Source organism: Diceros bicornis, chromosome 5, assembly GCF_020826845.1.
Source record: "Diceros bicornis minor isolate mBicDic1 chromosome 5, mDicBic1.mat.cur, whole genome shotgun sequence".
NCBI classification, from domain to species: Eukaryota; Metazoa; Chordata; class Mammalia; order Perissodactyla; family Rhinocerotidae; genus Diceros; species Diceros bicornis.
The window spans coordinates 16,249,850-16,267,349 of NC_080744.1; the positions used below are offsets into that span (position 1 = coordinate 16,249,850).

The 17,500-nt window shown below is 39.5% G+C and overlaps 1 protein-coding gene across 2 annotated transcripts in view; it reads right to left on the reverse strand.

Annotated features, from left to right (window-relative positions):
- AKAP6 (A-kinase anchoring protein 6) overlaps positions 1-17,500 on the reverse strand; it is a 438,207-nt gene that overhangs the window by 4,415 nt on the left and 416,292 nt on the right. For both annotated transcript variants that reach the window (XM_058540747.1, XM_058540748.1), the window contains one exon: positions 1,767-5,182. In XM_058540747.1, the coding sequence (XP_058396730.1) occupies positions 1,808-5,182 (3,375 nt within the window). In that variant the 3' untranslated portion in view covers positions 1,767-1,807. The remainder of the gene's footprint in view (positions 1-1,766; positions 5,183-17,500) is intronic.

Below are 17,500 nucleotides of genomic sequence, written 5' to 3' on the forward strand. Positions count from 1 at the left end.
GCCTTTATCCCCTTTCAAAAAACAAGAATCGGCCAGGCTCTACCAGCCCTTCTGTGGAGGTTGGCAGAGGCAGCAGTACAACTGGTCCTAATAGAACTTGTTTTGAAGCAGCTTATGGAATTGCAGTTCCTCTCCGCTAATGGTCAGTTTTACTGCATACTGATGGAGAATGTGATTACAGGGTGGACACGTTTCACAGAAAATACATTTCTCTCTCGCCTACTTTGTTCTCACTTGCAGCCAATTGTAAATAGAGTCTGAAACATAGAAAATTAGTTGAGCTATATTAGGAAGTAGGATGCCTTTCTTCCATTTTGCATATTGAGTTTATTTTTATGGTATATATATGGTATAGATTCCCCCCCACTCCCATTTCTAGCAGCTCTACACAGAATCACACATTTTAATGAGCTTAGGGCACAGGTGTTGCAGGAAAAAAAATAATGATGTTTGCCATTCATCTTTCAAATTAAATAATGTGTTTTTAAATAGTAACTTTTTTCATAATACATTATGGGAACAACATTTATCTGTCACATTTTAAAAGATGTATTTGTAATAAATGTAAATTACTTTTAGAAAATCAGTAATTAGGCTCATCAAAAAATAAACAATCTGCCACAAAAAAGATAATCTTTAGCATAGTTAAGTATAATAACTGTTATTTGAATAAGTTAACAAATTAGGGTAGATTGCTTCTGTAATTCATTTCCTATAGCACGAGTTTAGGTTACAGCATTAAGCTTCTGGAGTGGGGGGTGGATATGGCATTTGGCACCTTCTACTTTGGTTAAATACAACTCTCACATTCAAAAGCTCAAATTTTCTTCTTTAAACTTGATTGAGAAAGTATATTCATCACTGGGGCTTAGAAATGGGAAATAACAGAATTTTTGTGTCACTTTTAGAGCTATATCATCATCTCAGAATTATCAATCAATAGCTGTCTTATTAAATATGAAGAGGGGAATGACTTTCTTAAAAAATTTGATGGAAATCAGCCTGTCACCTTCAGGCAAAATTCAAAAATTCTGTTTTTATCAAAACGCCATTAACTTGTCATGTATTCTCTCTGCATTTGCTTTCTGGGCCTGTTCTCAGTCTGTGTGTGGATAAATCAGAGCCTCTTCTTTACCATCAACTTTCCCCTCCTGTTTTTATCCTCAGACTGGGCTGTGATTAGGAGCAGTGACAACACAGCCTTCCACTGGGGAAGCAAATGTGATGATAGTTGCACTAGACAGAAGCATAAAAGGAAGGCCCAGATCAGGAGATGCAGTCTTGAACCTAATCATCGTTCATCTCCAGGCACCGAAGGCAGTGGGCAGTTCTGGGCGCAGGAAACTGATGTGGGGAGCGTTGTCATCTGCATGCATTTTGATCAGAGAGTCTAACTGCAATTTGGAGAACCTTTTTTCCTCCCTTAGTGGAAGAATCTGAGGCCCTAAATTATTTGGCTACTTCTTCAAATTTTGTATTCTTCTTGCTAGAATGATGTAATAAAGATAATATCATTAAAAATGTGAATTGTGACTTTTTTCCCCCACTTCTGCTTCACAGTTGCTTGCATTGTTGGTGGAGCCGTTCTTCCACCTAAATGTCTTACTGACATAAATGTCGGCCATGATCAGTCATTCTGACTAGTCTTTTCTCCTATTATGGCTTTGCTGACTCAACTCATATTTTGCGTATATACATGCAAATATTAAATATATATGTTAAAATACATTAAATCTATATACTAAAAACATGAGGACTATACGTACCTTTCAATGAGATGATTTTCATGCTTGGAGAGGGTTACATTCTACCTGTGCATATTTTTCTGTCGTTCTTGAAGGTTCAGAAGATTTTCTTCACAGGTTAAAGTTTTGGGGTTGGGATGTGGTGCAGCCTGGTCTTTTGGCTGCTCTGCCTTCGAGGAGAGTCCTAGAACTCTAGACTTGGCTGAAGCAGCATTATGTTCTTCTGGCATTCCACACTCACTCAGGTTTTCTGAACTCTCCTTTTCGCTGCCCAGCCTTGGAGGAGTAGTTAACTCTGAGCTTTCCCCACAGACGTTGGAAGCTTGGGGTAAAACATCCACTTCCTTTGCAACGTCAGATCCCTCCTGAGGGGGAGGATGTGAACGAGCCACCATGTCTGCATCATCAGCTGAGAGAGACACATCACTGGACGGAGAAGAGCCTGCTGCATGTAGCAGCACTGCAGCTTCACCAGGAACTGCGGGTGCATTTGGAGGAACGCTGGAGAAAGAGGGCTCGTCTCCCTCAGGGTCATCCTCAACACAGGCCTCAAAGAAGCACTCAATATCTTCCTTGTCTTCTAAGCCAGAGTCGGTAATGTCCAGCGGCAATGGAGTGTTGCTCTTCTCTTCTATGTAATTGGTGACCTCCCCGCAATCACTGTCATGAGATGAGAGAGAGAGGTAGGAATAAAAGTCTCCTTTTCTCAGCTGGATGGGCCTGTGAGAATGTTCCAACACCTTCTCCTTGATTTGAGTTAATGAAGTAGGAGCAGTTGCCTCGTTTTCAGGTTGAGATTTACTTTTTAGGGCTGTTGAGGCCATATCAATGATTTCCTTAACAAAGTCGTGTACTGAACAATCTTCAGCATCTTTTTGATGGAAAACATCTGGCTCACAGTCGCAACAGGAAATGTTGTCGCTGAGAGAAGCATTTTCCTCTGTTTCATTTTGTTCAAGTGTGAGGCAGCAACCAGCAGATTTTCCAGCCATACTTGGTGCATCATTAGATGAAGATTTCAGTCCATCAGAGTCCTGTATAGTGATAACTCTGGTTTCTGAAGGCAGTTCTGGGCAAGACTTCTCAGTGGGAGTAGAAGCAGCACATTGATTTTCTAAATGGGGGTGGTTTTGACATTTCTTTGGAAGATGTCTAACAGTTTGGGGAACAAATTCCTTTCCAGCAATGTTTGAGTCATCTGAGCTATCCACAAATGCTTTACACTTACAATGCTCACTCTCTGAAATCCTTTTCCCAGTTGAACCAAGATTTTCTGATTCCTTTGAAATCCCATTCAGTTTGTCCTTCTGCCTTTCTGGAGTACTTTCAATATTGCCATTTTCCATGTCAGCCACATATGGATCTTTATTAACTTTGAACATATTTTTCTTATTTTCACCCTTCATCCCTAACTCATGGGTATGGGATACATTCTTACCATTTCCATTATTTTCAGAGAGATGTTTTATGGAGCCATTTAGGAGGGCCTCAATGTTCAGGGTATCGGAGGGATTGGTCATCTCACTGCTACTTACATCCTTACCGCCCTTTATTTCATCACTGAGATTACACCTTCTCTTATCTCTTGTCAAGGAAAACTTTGGTCTAATCCAGGTCTGCAGTTCATTCTTTATATAGTCCAGCCCTGACATCAAGTTGCATTCTTCATAAATTTCATCGTCTGTTGCAATACTGGAGTCATCATCCTCATCTTTGATGCATAGCTCTTCTTCTGTCAAGGTGAGGGTAGAGCTGGAGAGGAGGTCACTGTCATCTTCATCATCAGTGCAAGCAGAGGTGCAAGAGACATTAACGATCATGCTGACATTGACATCGCTTTCATCAGCCACTGAACGAGCCAGGCGCTTCCTGAACGATGCATTTGATTCCGGGATCTTGTTCTTGTGTAACACAATATCTTCCGAGCAAAGGGAGAGCTCATCACTGCTGCTAAGTTCTGTAAGAGATGCTGGCGAGTCTTCATTGATAGAAGATGCTATGTCCAATGACAGCTGGCCAGTAAAAGACATCTTTTGGGAAGTGCTTTGGAGAGTGATATCGGAAACACTTCGCTTTATCTTTTGCTCTGAGGGGCTCTGGATATTCTCTAAACGATTCAGGAGATCTAATGTCCTTTTACTCAGTTCACCAACTGAGCCACTGCTCACGCTTATGTCCCCAGAGCTGTGACAGCTAAAAAGATCTTCATTGCTTTTATAGGATGTCAACCAACTTTCTAAAGAAGTGCTTCGCTGGAGGCTGTCGCTGCCATTTTTAAAGATGCCCAATCCAAATAAATCACCCCCTGGAGAAAGGGACTCAACAGATGAACTGTGAGATAAAAGGGAGAGCCGTTTGGCATTCTGCATGCCAGTGAGTGTCTTCTCTACATCACCACTTTTATATGAACTGCGATCCATTTCATGGGATGCACTTCCCAAAATCCTTTCATGGGGAGGTGCATCTGGTTGTAACTCTGTAGCCTGATGTTTAGATTTGCAGGATTTTTTATCAAAATAAAAACCATGAAGCAGGGGATCCTGTACATGTGCTTTTTCACTTTGTGACTGTTTCATTATCATTGGTAATTTGAGTTTTGAGCCTTGGAGGTACGAGTAATCATAAAATGTAAACACATCATGTTTTCCTTGTAATTCTTCTCCTAAACAATCAGGGGTATGTTTGGTAACACTGTTTAAATCTCCAACTTTTCCATTTACACAACCTGCTGGTGAAATGGATGACTGAGAGCTATTTGGAAGCTTCATGCGTTCCTCCTCATCTTTAAATTTTTGGTTTAACACATTAACTGCGTCTCCCACTTGTGGGTCCAGATGTTCAGTTTCAGGGTTACTTGGGGACCCATCCACCACATTGAGCAAGCACATTTCAGAGTTGGTAGTGGTTTCAGTGTCACCTTCGCTGACAATTCCACTCTCACTGCCTGAATTCTGGCTCATGTCTCCTCCGTGGCATGGGCAGGGCTTCACCAAATTGGAACCGCCTAGAAGATCTGGTAAAGATTTGGTAGATGAAAATGAAGAGTCTTTACTGAGACTCTTAGTTAAAACACTAGGCTGTGTCATGCTCGTGAACTTTTGATTGTCTTTCAGGAATGGTATGTGGTTGTCCTCGTAGAGTTCAACATTGTGCAGGCTGTACACTTGGTAAATGTGTGGACTGGAGGGGGCAGTAATACTTGAGGCATACTGAGATTCCCCATGGTCACCTGCCTCTTCTTCATAACCAGGGTCCTCACTACCTGTCTTTTCCAGCCTTAAGGAAAGCATGACAGGTTGGGGTTCTTGATCAAGGTCATTTGTTTCTTCATTAAAACTAATTAACTTGTTACTTATGTCGGTTTCATCCCATTCCAGGGCATCCTCACTCATCCCATTTAGGTCCATCAAGCCAGGATCAATGACATTCAAAGTTTCCTGTGTAGGAGGAGGGAAAAAGAAGAATTAGGGAACACAAGCATGAAAATTTTATCCATTCAAAATCTCTTGGAAGAGTCAGGAATGAAATTTGCCCCAAGCATGGATTTGAAAGATAGCATAATTATTAGCTCTATTCCTCTCCGGAATAACATCCAAAATTATTGAAACAGGCTTTTCTATCAATAGTAATTTGTCACTGAAGGTAACAACATAGATTAAAATGTAAGATTATTACAGTCAAATTGTAATTTATGGAATTAACCATTTCGTATTGATTCTTCAACATTTTTAACTTTGGATTGGGTGAAGATAAAACTGTCAGGTAAATGAAGGTAAAGAGAGTACAGCCTATAACATCTCTTAAGGCACATTCACTCTGATCCTGTGTGAGTTCTGGAGTCCATAGAGGAATACTATCTGCAGCCACATATGACGAACCCCCTCTTGCCTCTATTCCTGAGTTGTCCACTTGAAGCAGCTTTTGCCTGGGAAAATAGGATAGAGCTGTAGCCACCTGTAGAGCCATTCATGGTCCAGAGGCTCTCACTTATCTTTCCTTTCCTCTGTCTTCCCTTTCAGGGCTCTGCCTTTTCAGAATTTGGTTCTGCTCCCAATCAGACCCAAGTTGAACAACACTTGACTGGTTTCCTCACCTACATCTTCCTGGACCCTGAGTCTCAGGACCAAGTGCTCCAGGACAGCCCCTTAATCCCAGTTCTCTCAGGCCCTCTCTTCCCCAATCTCTTTCTATAACAGAGATTCCACTTTGACCCTTGTTAACTTGTCTCACTATTGTCAGTCCAGCCCCTATTTCTTATAGGCACTCCCTCCAGCCCACCTCCAGCCTTAGAATAATGACTATCTGAAGACTTTTCTGACTCTTGAGGCTGAAATAGCCCAGATTCTCTTATGCTGCTCTCTGCCTGCACGGTTGGGACCCTTGATCCTTCCTTGGACTTCCTGGTGCTAACCCTCTTTAGGTAGAGCTTGACACATTCTGGGAAACAGTTGCTGAATGGGCTCCTGGACTCTGTCCAGATTCCTTCACCATCCTCACTTGCTGTCCAGCTGTCTGGATTCATACTGGAGCCAAGAGAAGTGAAATAGGTCCTGCAGGCCCTGACAGGCTTACCTACAGGCAGAAATGCAAACAGAACTTTGCAGTTCAGCTTGTGCTTACGCAGGGTAGCCAGGCGGAGGAGCATGGCTCTAGAACTATGCGAGCGTTGAAGGGCTGACTTTGCTGCTTACCAGCTGCGTGGCCTTGGGCAAGTTGCTTAACCTTTCTAAGCACCAGTCTCCTCACTTGTTAAGGGGGCTGGCACTATCTTTTGAGATAATTCTGAGTATTAAATGAGCTAGTGCTTGTGAAGGGCTGAGGAGGCAGTCAGTATAAGGTAGCTATAATTCCTAATGCATGAAGAATTGCTCTAGAGTGGCCTTGAGTCAATTCATAAAGGGTTCTCCCTGCCTACCTCTTTCTCTCCTTCTCATCATTCCTTTCAATTTGCTTTTAAAACCACGAAGGATTCATGACATGGCAGGGAGAGAGAGGTGGCACACAATATAACAGGTCAGCATATTTGTATTACAACTCAGAATTATTTTAACAGTCTGGTTGAAAAACAGGCCATGATGCTTTTATTCCTCAGTAGTGGGAAAAGGGCTTTACCAGCAGCACATTAGCAGAACTTTCCTAAGAAGCCCTCAATCCTTCCTGAAACTAATAGTTAAAGGATACCACACAAACACATGAAGTATAAGATACCCATTAGCACTTTATTATCCTGGATATGTAAGAGATTATCTGTATAGCCTACTTAAGTTTAAAAGAGTCCAGTTACAAAGTAAACATTAATTAAGGGATATTTTTAAATTTTATTACAGAAATCTTTCCCACTGCCAATGCTACAACAGTTAATCTGGTACACTGGCAGTCACCACTCTCGCTTAGGTATGGAGTACATTCACTGTGATGAATTTTTATTAGAATTTCTGTTTATTCTTTGTGTGCTGATAAAGGAAGCACTAATGACCGGTTAGTATGGCTAATGAAAGTGAAAATCTTCAGCTATAGGAACAACCAATCAGTCTAATCAAATAGTATATTAATTTCAAATATTATCTTGGCTGACACTGTACTCTGAGAGTGCTGATAAATAATTGAACTAGTCTTTCCGAGTAACTTTCTCTTTGTAACTCTCTGGTTGACTTTAACATTTAGTGACACAGATTTTCCCTGCGAGTCCCAAACCTGGGGGCTCACACTAGACACAGGAATTGTGCCATCTGGATGTCTGCCGGGAGCTTAGCCCCAGTGACACCTGTAACTGGGACTGTCTTCCACGATGCAGTCATTTTCTGACCAAATGCTGCCTTTATGCTTTACACATGCAAGCCTGAGAAAGTGTAAAACTTACAGCAGCACCTAAAAGAACAACTCTTTGCTCAATATAGTGGTTGGAGAGGAAAATTTCCATAGGAAAAGATTAAACCTTTGAGTGTAATATTGTCTTTTTCCCATCTTAATTCTCTCTCTCTATAACTCTCTTAAATTTATTACAATTTCTGAAATATTTTGTACATCAATTCCAGGGAATATCTGACAAGGTCCATTGGAAAATCATTCATATTAGACTTTAAATTTTACATATTAAAGACGTGCTATTCACTCTGCCCTCATTCACTTCCTTCTGTTGTGGATTAACTTCTATCAATATTTTCAATAAAATCTCCATTTCCTCAAGATTTAACCTCAAACATAATACCTACCCTGGGAGTAAGAAAAGGGGGAAAGTTTCCAACAGGAAGGACATTGGAATATTTATATAACTAAAAAGTTGTCCTTGAAAAAAAAGATATATGTATAGAGTGATGTAACTGGCAGGAAAATTATTTGATCTAATGGTCTCTTTGACGATAGCCCAATATAGCCAATAATACTCAAGCTAATTAAGCATTTTTTGTGTGTTGTTTTTTCTAGAAAAATTGATCTTTTTAAAAAAGGCACAAATGTTCCTGTCTTTGATAAAGTGATAAATCAAAAATGAATTTAGACAAAATCTAAGAATATTTGACTGAAACCAAAAGGATGGTGAGTAGTGCATGAGGTTCCAGTAGAGAGTCTGCAATTCCAGCAATAATTCTAAATTAAATTAATTTCTACAAGTGTCCTTCATTCATAAATTTGCTTCACTGGTACAGAATCTTGGCCTAAACCAAGGGCTCTATATAAATTATTACACACAAACCCATATGCACACACACACACGTCTTTACAGATCTGCTCAAGAAACAAGTAGAATTAACTGGTGCTAATTTATTTTTATTCTTGGAAGCAGGTTATTTATATTAGCACAATGTATACAGAGAAAGTAACTAAAAGTGGCTCGAGAAATGATGATGATGATGATGATGATGATGATGATGATAAGAGAACCAAGATTCCAGTTGCAGCAAGTAATACATATTTGAATTAACTTCCTTCTGTACCTGCATGGCTTTAACTGAGTTAGGTCTCCCAGGATAGCATTTCTAGGATTTTCTTAAAATTTTAGGTTAAATGGTGGGTTTTTATAAGAGATGGAAAACACATTACCAGCTAAAGAGTAGAGATGAAGGATCCCGACATTCTATAAAACAACAATCCAACAGAGATCTGATATAGTTATCTCTAGGTTCCTTTAATTTCCTTTAAAAGATCGTATCTTTTGAAAAACTAAAGAATCTCGAAAAGACCAGAATGAACTGAGTGTTCTAGTCAAACTTCTGGTGCTCAGAAAGGGCAAAACCTTTAGGACATTTTGCAATTTGTGTTCCCTTTGTTTATCCTCCACCAGGAGTTTATTGAGCAATGCTACCTGCAAGGCCCTGGGAGGAGAGATTTATCTGTAGAAAAGTAGAATACAACAAAAACATACAAATAAATAAAAATGACAAAAACATAAACAGTATTAACTGTAATTGAATAAAAATATGCATATTTACCCTAGGGCAAAGAACAGACCTCATGAAAATTTGAGGGGAACATTGGACAAGAGGGAGAAAATAATATATAGATGGGGGGAAATCAATTTAAACAAGGGGAAAATTCCAACAGTCACGTATGTTCACTTTGTTTTTCTGATACAATTTCCCTAGCACCGCCCTCCAAATCTAAAACCAAAGTGTCTGAGCATTAGATGCATAATTATTTTCCTAAATTAGACTGGGGTAGAAATTTTTTAAAAACAAAAACATCAACAACCATAACAAACAGCTAGCCCTCAGGAAATGAAAAGACAGCTTTTATGAGTACCCGGAGTTTGCAGTACTCTGCCTCTTGTTGGAAAGAGAATCGATTCAGAGTTAGCAAGAAAAAATACAGATGAAAAAAGAAATAGGATAAAAAGCAAAAATGTTCACTGTTTATCAACCACTTTGGGATTTGGGGCAGAGACTCAAACAGATCTAGGTTTGAATCCTGGATCTCCCCTCTCACATGTTAGCTCTGTGATCCGGGACAAGTTACTTAACATCTCTTATTTCCATCATTTGTATATCCAAGATAATCACAGCACATTGTGTGTACCTTGGAGATTGTTGGGAGCTTTAAAGGACAAAATGTATGTAAAGCCCTATGAGGAGGACCTGACACAAAACAGGGGTACAATGACTGACAGCTATCAGCATATATTCCCTGTGCTGAAGTGAGAGGAGGCTGGGACGGCCAACCATTAAATAACTAGAAGAGCGTTGGCGTTAAGACTGGTGGTTGGTTGACTAATCTGTTTAGAACTACCACAAGCATGGAATTCAATGAAATACACATCAGTTAGGCCCCTTAACCACTCCCACTGCACTGTAAATGGGATGTGGGTTGTCTTCACATCTCGTGACTGGGCTTATCCCTCAGGAATAACCAGATGAGGAAAGACACCTGCCCAGCCCTCAGCAGGGCCCAGAGCTCAAGGACTTTCTATTTCCTGAAAATAATCTTAAAAAAAAAAAAAAATGCAGGTCCATTGTCTGTGAAATTCTATCACAACTGACACATTAGAGCAATCAAATCCAGCTCACTATCTATCAGATTGACAACAATGTTAAGGTAACTTGTCTCAGCTCAGAAAATGCTTTGAAAGTCTATCTCACACTAATGATCAAAAACTGTTCTAGTGGATGCTCTTTTTCAATAACAACACTGATCAGAAACTCAAAACAGACAGGTAAAACCCAAAGTCATCTCCCAAATCTCTCTGAAATGAGTCCTGACCCGGACACGTTGCCTCGTCTTGACTACGCAGAGATTTCTGAAATGGCTGAAAATGAAAAATCCATTAGGTGTTATTGTAAAGCACATTTTATAATAGCAACGAGGGACAAAAGAGAGGTCATTACTGAGACTCAGGGGTTGTGCTCCCAGATTAAACTCCATGAGGGCAGGGGCTCTGTCTGTCCTCTCTCCACTAGAGCCCCAGAACCTGAAATAGTGCTTGGCAGACAGTAGGTTCTTAAAAAATATTTACTGAGTGAATTGAAGGAGGAAAGACTTGTCTGTGGTCTCATGAACTGTTAAAGGGATCTGGGGACAGGTCCTGAGGTTAAACTCTGCCATGGCAAAACCACTTGGAGAATTTCTGACTTTCTAGCTGGTGCTACCTCTCAGTTATAAAAGGTAGGAGCCTCAAAAACATTATGCTCAGGGAAAAAAGCCAGACACAAAAAATCATATATTGTATGGTTCTGTTTGTATGAAATATCCAGACTAGGTAAATTCATAGGGATAGAATGAAAAATGGTGGTCACCAGGGGTTTGGGGGTAGGCGGGAGAATGGGGAGCAATTGCCTAAGGGGTGTGAGGTGTCCTTTTGGGGTGATAAAAATGTTTTGGAACTGGATAGAGGTGATGGTTGCACAACATTGTGAATGTACTAAATGCCACTGAATTGCTCCCTTTAAAATGATTAATTTTATGTTATGTTAATTTCACCTCAATTTAAAAAAAAAACAAAACAAGCCAATAGGAGTCCTGAGTCCTGTTGAGTTTCAGAGCCTGTAACACCATCAGACATAACAGGACTTCACCACTCTATTGAAGGCCTTGCTTATGAAATATTACAGCGGATAATATTTCTGAATACATTTATATCACTGTGCATATGTCACCAATAAGGATAAATTTTTATCACGGGCTTCTTTGTTTGGTCCGCACGCATGCTCATCATTCACAGAAATGCTGAAGAAAAGAACATCCAGGGTATTGTACTTCTCTTAGTTCAACCTCACTGATTTTGATGCAACAGTCTCTTTTGAGGAGTGAGGAGTGTGGTTAATAGGGTCCTTATTTGCTGAACCCTCTGGTGGGATAACCAGTGACCCGATAGCCCACTCCAACTGAATCTCCTCCGGCCTTATTTTACTTGATTCCTCTGTAGCATTGAACTCCATTTTTCTTGAAATTTTGTCCTCCTTTGATTACCTTCATGCTAAACCTCCTCATAAAATTCACTTCAGCTAGCAGCTAATGACAGTATGTCCCACAGTTCTGTCTTGCCTCTTTTCACCCTACAGACTCCTGTGCTGTGGGTTTAGCCACAAGAGGCCTGAGGGTCTATTATTTTGAAGGGTATATAGGCTACGCTGAGGAGAAAGGAATCCAGAGAAAGTGTTGGGAGAGGGGGACAATGCAAGAAGAGGAAACAGTAAAAGCAAAGGCAGATGGGATAGAGCCTTGTGGTTACCTTCAAGGGAGGGATGAGCGAGCAACCAGCAAAGGAAACATGGCAGGAAAATCCAAGTAGGACTGGTATCATATTCTAGGAGCTGAGGGAAGGAAACTTGTAAAGTAGTGGGTGATTAAGAGTGTTACAGGAACAGAGAAGATAAGAAGAAGAATGGGAGGTGAGGGAAAGCGACTAAATTAGCAAGAAAGTCATTTGTAACCTTAGAGAGGGCAGGTCCTGGAGGCTGGTGGTGAAGAATCAAGCACAGGATGTACTAGAGAGTAGCCTGAAGGAATCCAGGTTCCACAAGAAAATTGCTGCTGAAATTGGGAAGGTGGTCCTACCAGGTGCCGTTCACGACCTTTCTCATCTGCTAGCCCCAGTCTTGGAAGGAGAACGGAAGTAGAGAAACCATCTAGGCCACAGAATGTATAGGAACTCTTCTATGTTCTAACACCTCTTCCCTCAACTCTAGACACGGTAGCCTATCCGGACTCTGCATCCATTTAAAATCAAAAAAGAAATCCTATTTAATACTTTTAAGTTTGATTTTGTGTGTGAAGAATGGGTTGCCAAGAACTTTAACGTTCTGTAAATAGGGTGACGGTGAGGCGGAAGGCAAGATTCCATAGGAGAAAGAAGGAAGCACAAAATATAAGCACTTTGTTCTTCCCTTCCTATGACTTCTGTTTCCCTGGAGTGTCTGCCCCGCAGGAGTGCTATTTTGATTGAGACAACGTTTGTGCCAATAAATTAAACAAATTTAGATACTGTCATAATTTCTAAATAACTCTTAGGTGTAGTAACCTCACTGTTGGTAGCATTGAAGCTAGGTGACAACAGATGAATGCCTTGCATCAAGCTTTGTGTTTCTTAAACAAGTTAATTATTGTATAAATCATTATCTGTATTTGTTAAGCATCTACTGTAGGAAAGTTACTTTCCCACCCAAATCTGAATGTTTTACTAGAAGTAACTAGAAACGTAATCTACTTCCACTGGCAAATAAATTATTTTATCTTGACTGTTGCTTTATATGCAAACATTCTGAAATTTTTATTATACTCAGAACAGACTGAATAGGAAAATTGGTTTATTTTTCTATACTTAGGCACTATTCTGTTTCCCTGAAAATTTTCCCCAGAGTTTCAAGAAAGTACGTAAATTTAGGATTGATTAAAAATGAATTAAAAAAAAAGACTTAGGGAGAGATTTTTAAATAAAATAAATTTCTTTATCTGACCTCTTCAGTATTAGACAGAACTGGAACAAATAAAAGGAAATGCAAAAGAAAAATAACCTCAATAAAGTTGTAAAAACCCAACTGCGAAAAAATGTTGGCATTTTCTCAGTTCTGCCACATGGTAAACCTATTTGGATGACAATTACAGACCCACACACCAAGCTGCATAAATGATTTTTACCCCTAACGATAACGTCTGGCCCCATTTTTCTGGCATTGTTCTAGGTGTTTGGTGTTTGCCTTGTGACTCTCAGGAGTTGATGCAACATTTGAGTTGTGCCTCTGGATGTAATTTTTGCCTCTCCTTTGCCTTAGTGAAAAGTATACCCTTGTCCCTCCTTTATGATAATGATCTTCCACTAATAAAAACTCACAATTTTTTAAACCTACAAAGCATATTCGTAATAAAGAGGAGGTGAACAGTCCTGTAAACCAGTGAAGTTTACTAACAAGTGGGCTTTTCTGTCACATACACTGGGGTTCCCAGCTTCCAGACTAGATTTGAAGAGCACAAGATCGTGGCATGATCCTGAGGTAGCCTAATGTACAAGGAGGACTTTGCCAACATGCTGAGTTCTGTTCAAAAAGCCAGACGTCAGATAACAGAGTTCACCCGTGTTCAGGATCCGTGCCCTTTTACAAAGTACATGTTAGTTCGGAGAATTTTGTGTCTTTTCACTCTCAACAATGTACACATTAAGAGCCAACGTCATGTGATTATTGTTCTTAATTGTTTGTTCTTCTCAGCGTGTGAGGGGTTTTTTTGTTTTTAATTCTAGGACTGTGATTAAAGCTCACTATTCAGAGAAAAAACTAAGCATAAATTGTTGGCCAATTTGGATAAACAAATTAAGAATGATCAAAAATGGTATGTATCATTTTAACCTTTTTTCCATCTTATCTATGCCAGTCAACCAAAACTTGTCTTGCTTTTCTCAGTTTAAAATCTAACTGGCCCAAGTTTTACGATGATTAATAGGCATTTTCTTAAGATGGCTTAACACTTGTTTCTACATCTGATTTTATTTTATTTTATTTACATCTTTGTTTTAATAGCCTCCTTTAAAGATACCTGCTATTAGACTTAGGGATGACTAAAAACTCTCAGAATTGCTGGAACACCTCTCTTGAGCTCGCACTATTCCCTCCATAAAAATGACTGGAGAGTGTACAAGTTACACTTGATGCGGGAAAAGTTGCTGAAATTTCAGGATGATTTTTCCCAGAAGATAATAAATGTCTTTGAAGTAAGTTTCCTAGAGATTTTATACTTCTGATTCCTAGAGTGCTGAGACATCTTAAAAATGTAGAATCCCTGGGAGATTTTCTTTTTTGAAATCTCAAGGGAAAAATACTGAGGATCCTGAGATCTGATTAGATTTAGAAACTTGATCTTGATTGGAATAGAAGCGCTGGTCCTGGCTCTCACGAAGGAGGCTCTTGAGAGTTTTAAATGTCAGGACCTTAATTCAAACTGTAACCCAAATCAAAGGTTCCCAAATCAAAGAAATGTAAATTTTATTCTAGAGGAAAAATGTGAATTCATTTCGTAAATTTAAGAAAGCAATCTTAGAGACTTAGGGTCACCTTAATCCCTTAAAATGCTTTTGCAATGCCAAAAATAACTATAAGCTCCAAACTCTTCAGATACGGGTCCTTGAGCTGGCAACCAAGTGAATATGCTGAGTTTATAGTCCAGGGAAGCCAGACACTGATCGGCCAGTGAAGCTAGTGACCTGGGCCAGACCTGCTGCATTGACCACCCCAGGCAGTTGACAATGGTCCATTTGTGACTTGTCTGCTTTGCCTGCACTCGGTGCGGGGTACAGCACAATTTGACTACATAAAAATCTTGGCTGCTTTTTTCTTAATAAATAGCAAGTAATCAGGGAAATATAATGCCAGGTGACCTCCACCTCCGACCAAACCAACAATATTTTTCAAAGGTCTACGTTATGCAAGACATTCTACTGGCAAACGTCATCCCTGCTATTAGGAAGCATGAGGCACACTTGGATAAACAGAGACCTGTTATGTTTATCTGCAGATAGCTTCCATACTAAGGTAACAAAGGCTTTATTTTTTTCTCCAAAATTAAAGTCCCCCCTCCCACCAAATTAATCATTTTCCCTCATTATTTAGTAAAATCACGAGATGAGCTGTGACTCCATAAACTTTAGGAACTCATTTATTGTGTTGTCTGATCAGACCTTGCGTTTACGTACACAGTGTACCCGTAAAGCCCGGCTTTCATTAGTGCTGAGGAGGAGCTGTCCTGCTCCCTTCACTAGGGAAGGTGAAGCTAGAGAAGATAATTAACCATGAAACAATAAGGAGGCTTGCTGGGTAAGCAGTAGTGTGAAAACAGTTACTTCTCACAAAAGAGGGGAAATTAGCTTGCTGGATAAAAAAGGAAGTGTCAGATTGAAGACTGAAAGGCCTGCCAACAGAAGTAGATAGCTCTATGCATCATTAATGAAATTTTTTAACACTTAAACACCACAGCTGTCCACATTTAAATGTATGTAAATGCCATGTGTTTCCAGAGATTAATATGCATGTTAAAATATTTCTTTCCCCCTTAAACTTCTACATGTTGTCTCTGTCTGTTTCATCTCACTTACTTTCTTTCCAAGAATAAAAATGCACTAGCTTTCTCAGCATCGTGTCCTCATTTCCAAAACCCACGTACATCGAGCATCCTGGAGATGGGCGGTGTGCTCATTATATTTTAACAAACACATTATTTTACATTCATAATACTGATATTTTAGTAAACAGAAAGTTTGTTTTGATTTTGCTGCTTCACAGAGTGAAGACTTAAGATGTGCGTTTCCTTTCAAAACTTCCTCCTGGAGCATTAGTGCTCCCTGAAGCAGCCCCATTTTGGCAGAAATTCAGTTCTGTGCAGTGCCAAAAGAAATAGAATAAACAAACACTGCTCCATGCAGCTGGTGAGATAATTTACATATTACTGCACACCAAACATGAAGACCTGAATATGGATTAGAGCTATGGTGATGACACAAATGTCATATAGATAAAGAGAAACAAAATCCAACACATCGTTGTTTATTTTACCACTGCTACTGTATGAGTGCCACTCAGAAAGAAAAAAAAAAGGAAGAATTGCTTTTTGAAAATTGGACTCCCTTCCTTATTTGAAGTGGGTTGTTTTAGACTGTAAAACAAGAAAAGAAAAGAGCAAAAAGGCATGGGTTATTTTGGATCTCCTAAGATTCTGTGCTTTTGTCTTGTGAGTTAAACCAATTTTAATGTGTGTCAACTTAAATGAGATGGGTTAGTGATTTTACAGGAACAACCTTTAATACACAAAGATACCTTAATTCCTATCGAGCCCTTTCTCCATCCTTGATAATTTCAGCTGAGCACTGTGCTCTTTAATTGAGAATTCAAGTTCCATGAGTGGGATCCTTGGTTCAGGAGGTCCAGCAGGCCATTTGGGCCCATTAAAGCTCTATCAGAAAACATCATCCAGTGGACGGGACTTGCCTAGAGTCCTCAGCTAACTTATCTTCTCTCCTCATTCCTGCACTTGCTGATTGCTACAAACTGGTTGACCCTTCTTGTTCATAGCAAGATGTATCAGAGTCCTAGGCAGGAAGGGATATCTCTCCAGATATTTATCTGGATATATTATGCTGTAACTCCTTTTCTAGTCTTTGGGGATGACAAAAGCTATACGAAGAGCTAAGAAATTAACACTTAACAAATGATGATGGTGATAGGGTGAGGAATAAAGAAAATGCAGGATATTTTAGCTTTCACCAAATTAAAAATTCTTTACCCTGCATTGGACAGAGTTGACTTTTCTTTACAAGCGAAAACTGCTCTTGTGATAGGTGGTTAGAAGATAAGATGGGGAGGGTGACAGGGGTTAAGGGGCATGTGTATAGTGACAGATGGCAACTTTTGGTGGTGAACACGATGCAGTCTATACAGAAAGTGAAATATAATGATGTACACCTGAAATTTATGTAATGTTATAAACCAATGTGACCTCAATAAAAGAAAAAACACAACGAAACAAAAATCCTGAAATGGGATTATCTTAGGAGCTTCTAGCACTTTAATCTTTAGAAGTAATTGTCATTATGCCTACTCTTGCTTAACTATAAAAACAAAGAAAGAAATCAGGGCCATGTGGGAGAATCTAGTTAGTTAGATATCATTAAAATTTAATAGTCAAGGAATGCTCTTAACACTGAAGAAACAAACCATTAGAGAAAGGTCAAGGAAGTTGGAGTTATTTTACCAGGTGAGGAAAAAGCTATATAAAGACTTATTTTATATAGCATTTGGAAAGTTACTATGACTAGGACAATAAAAAAGTTCTCTATTTCCACAACT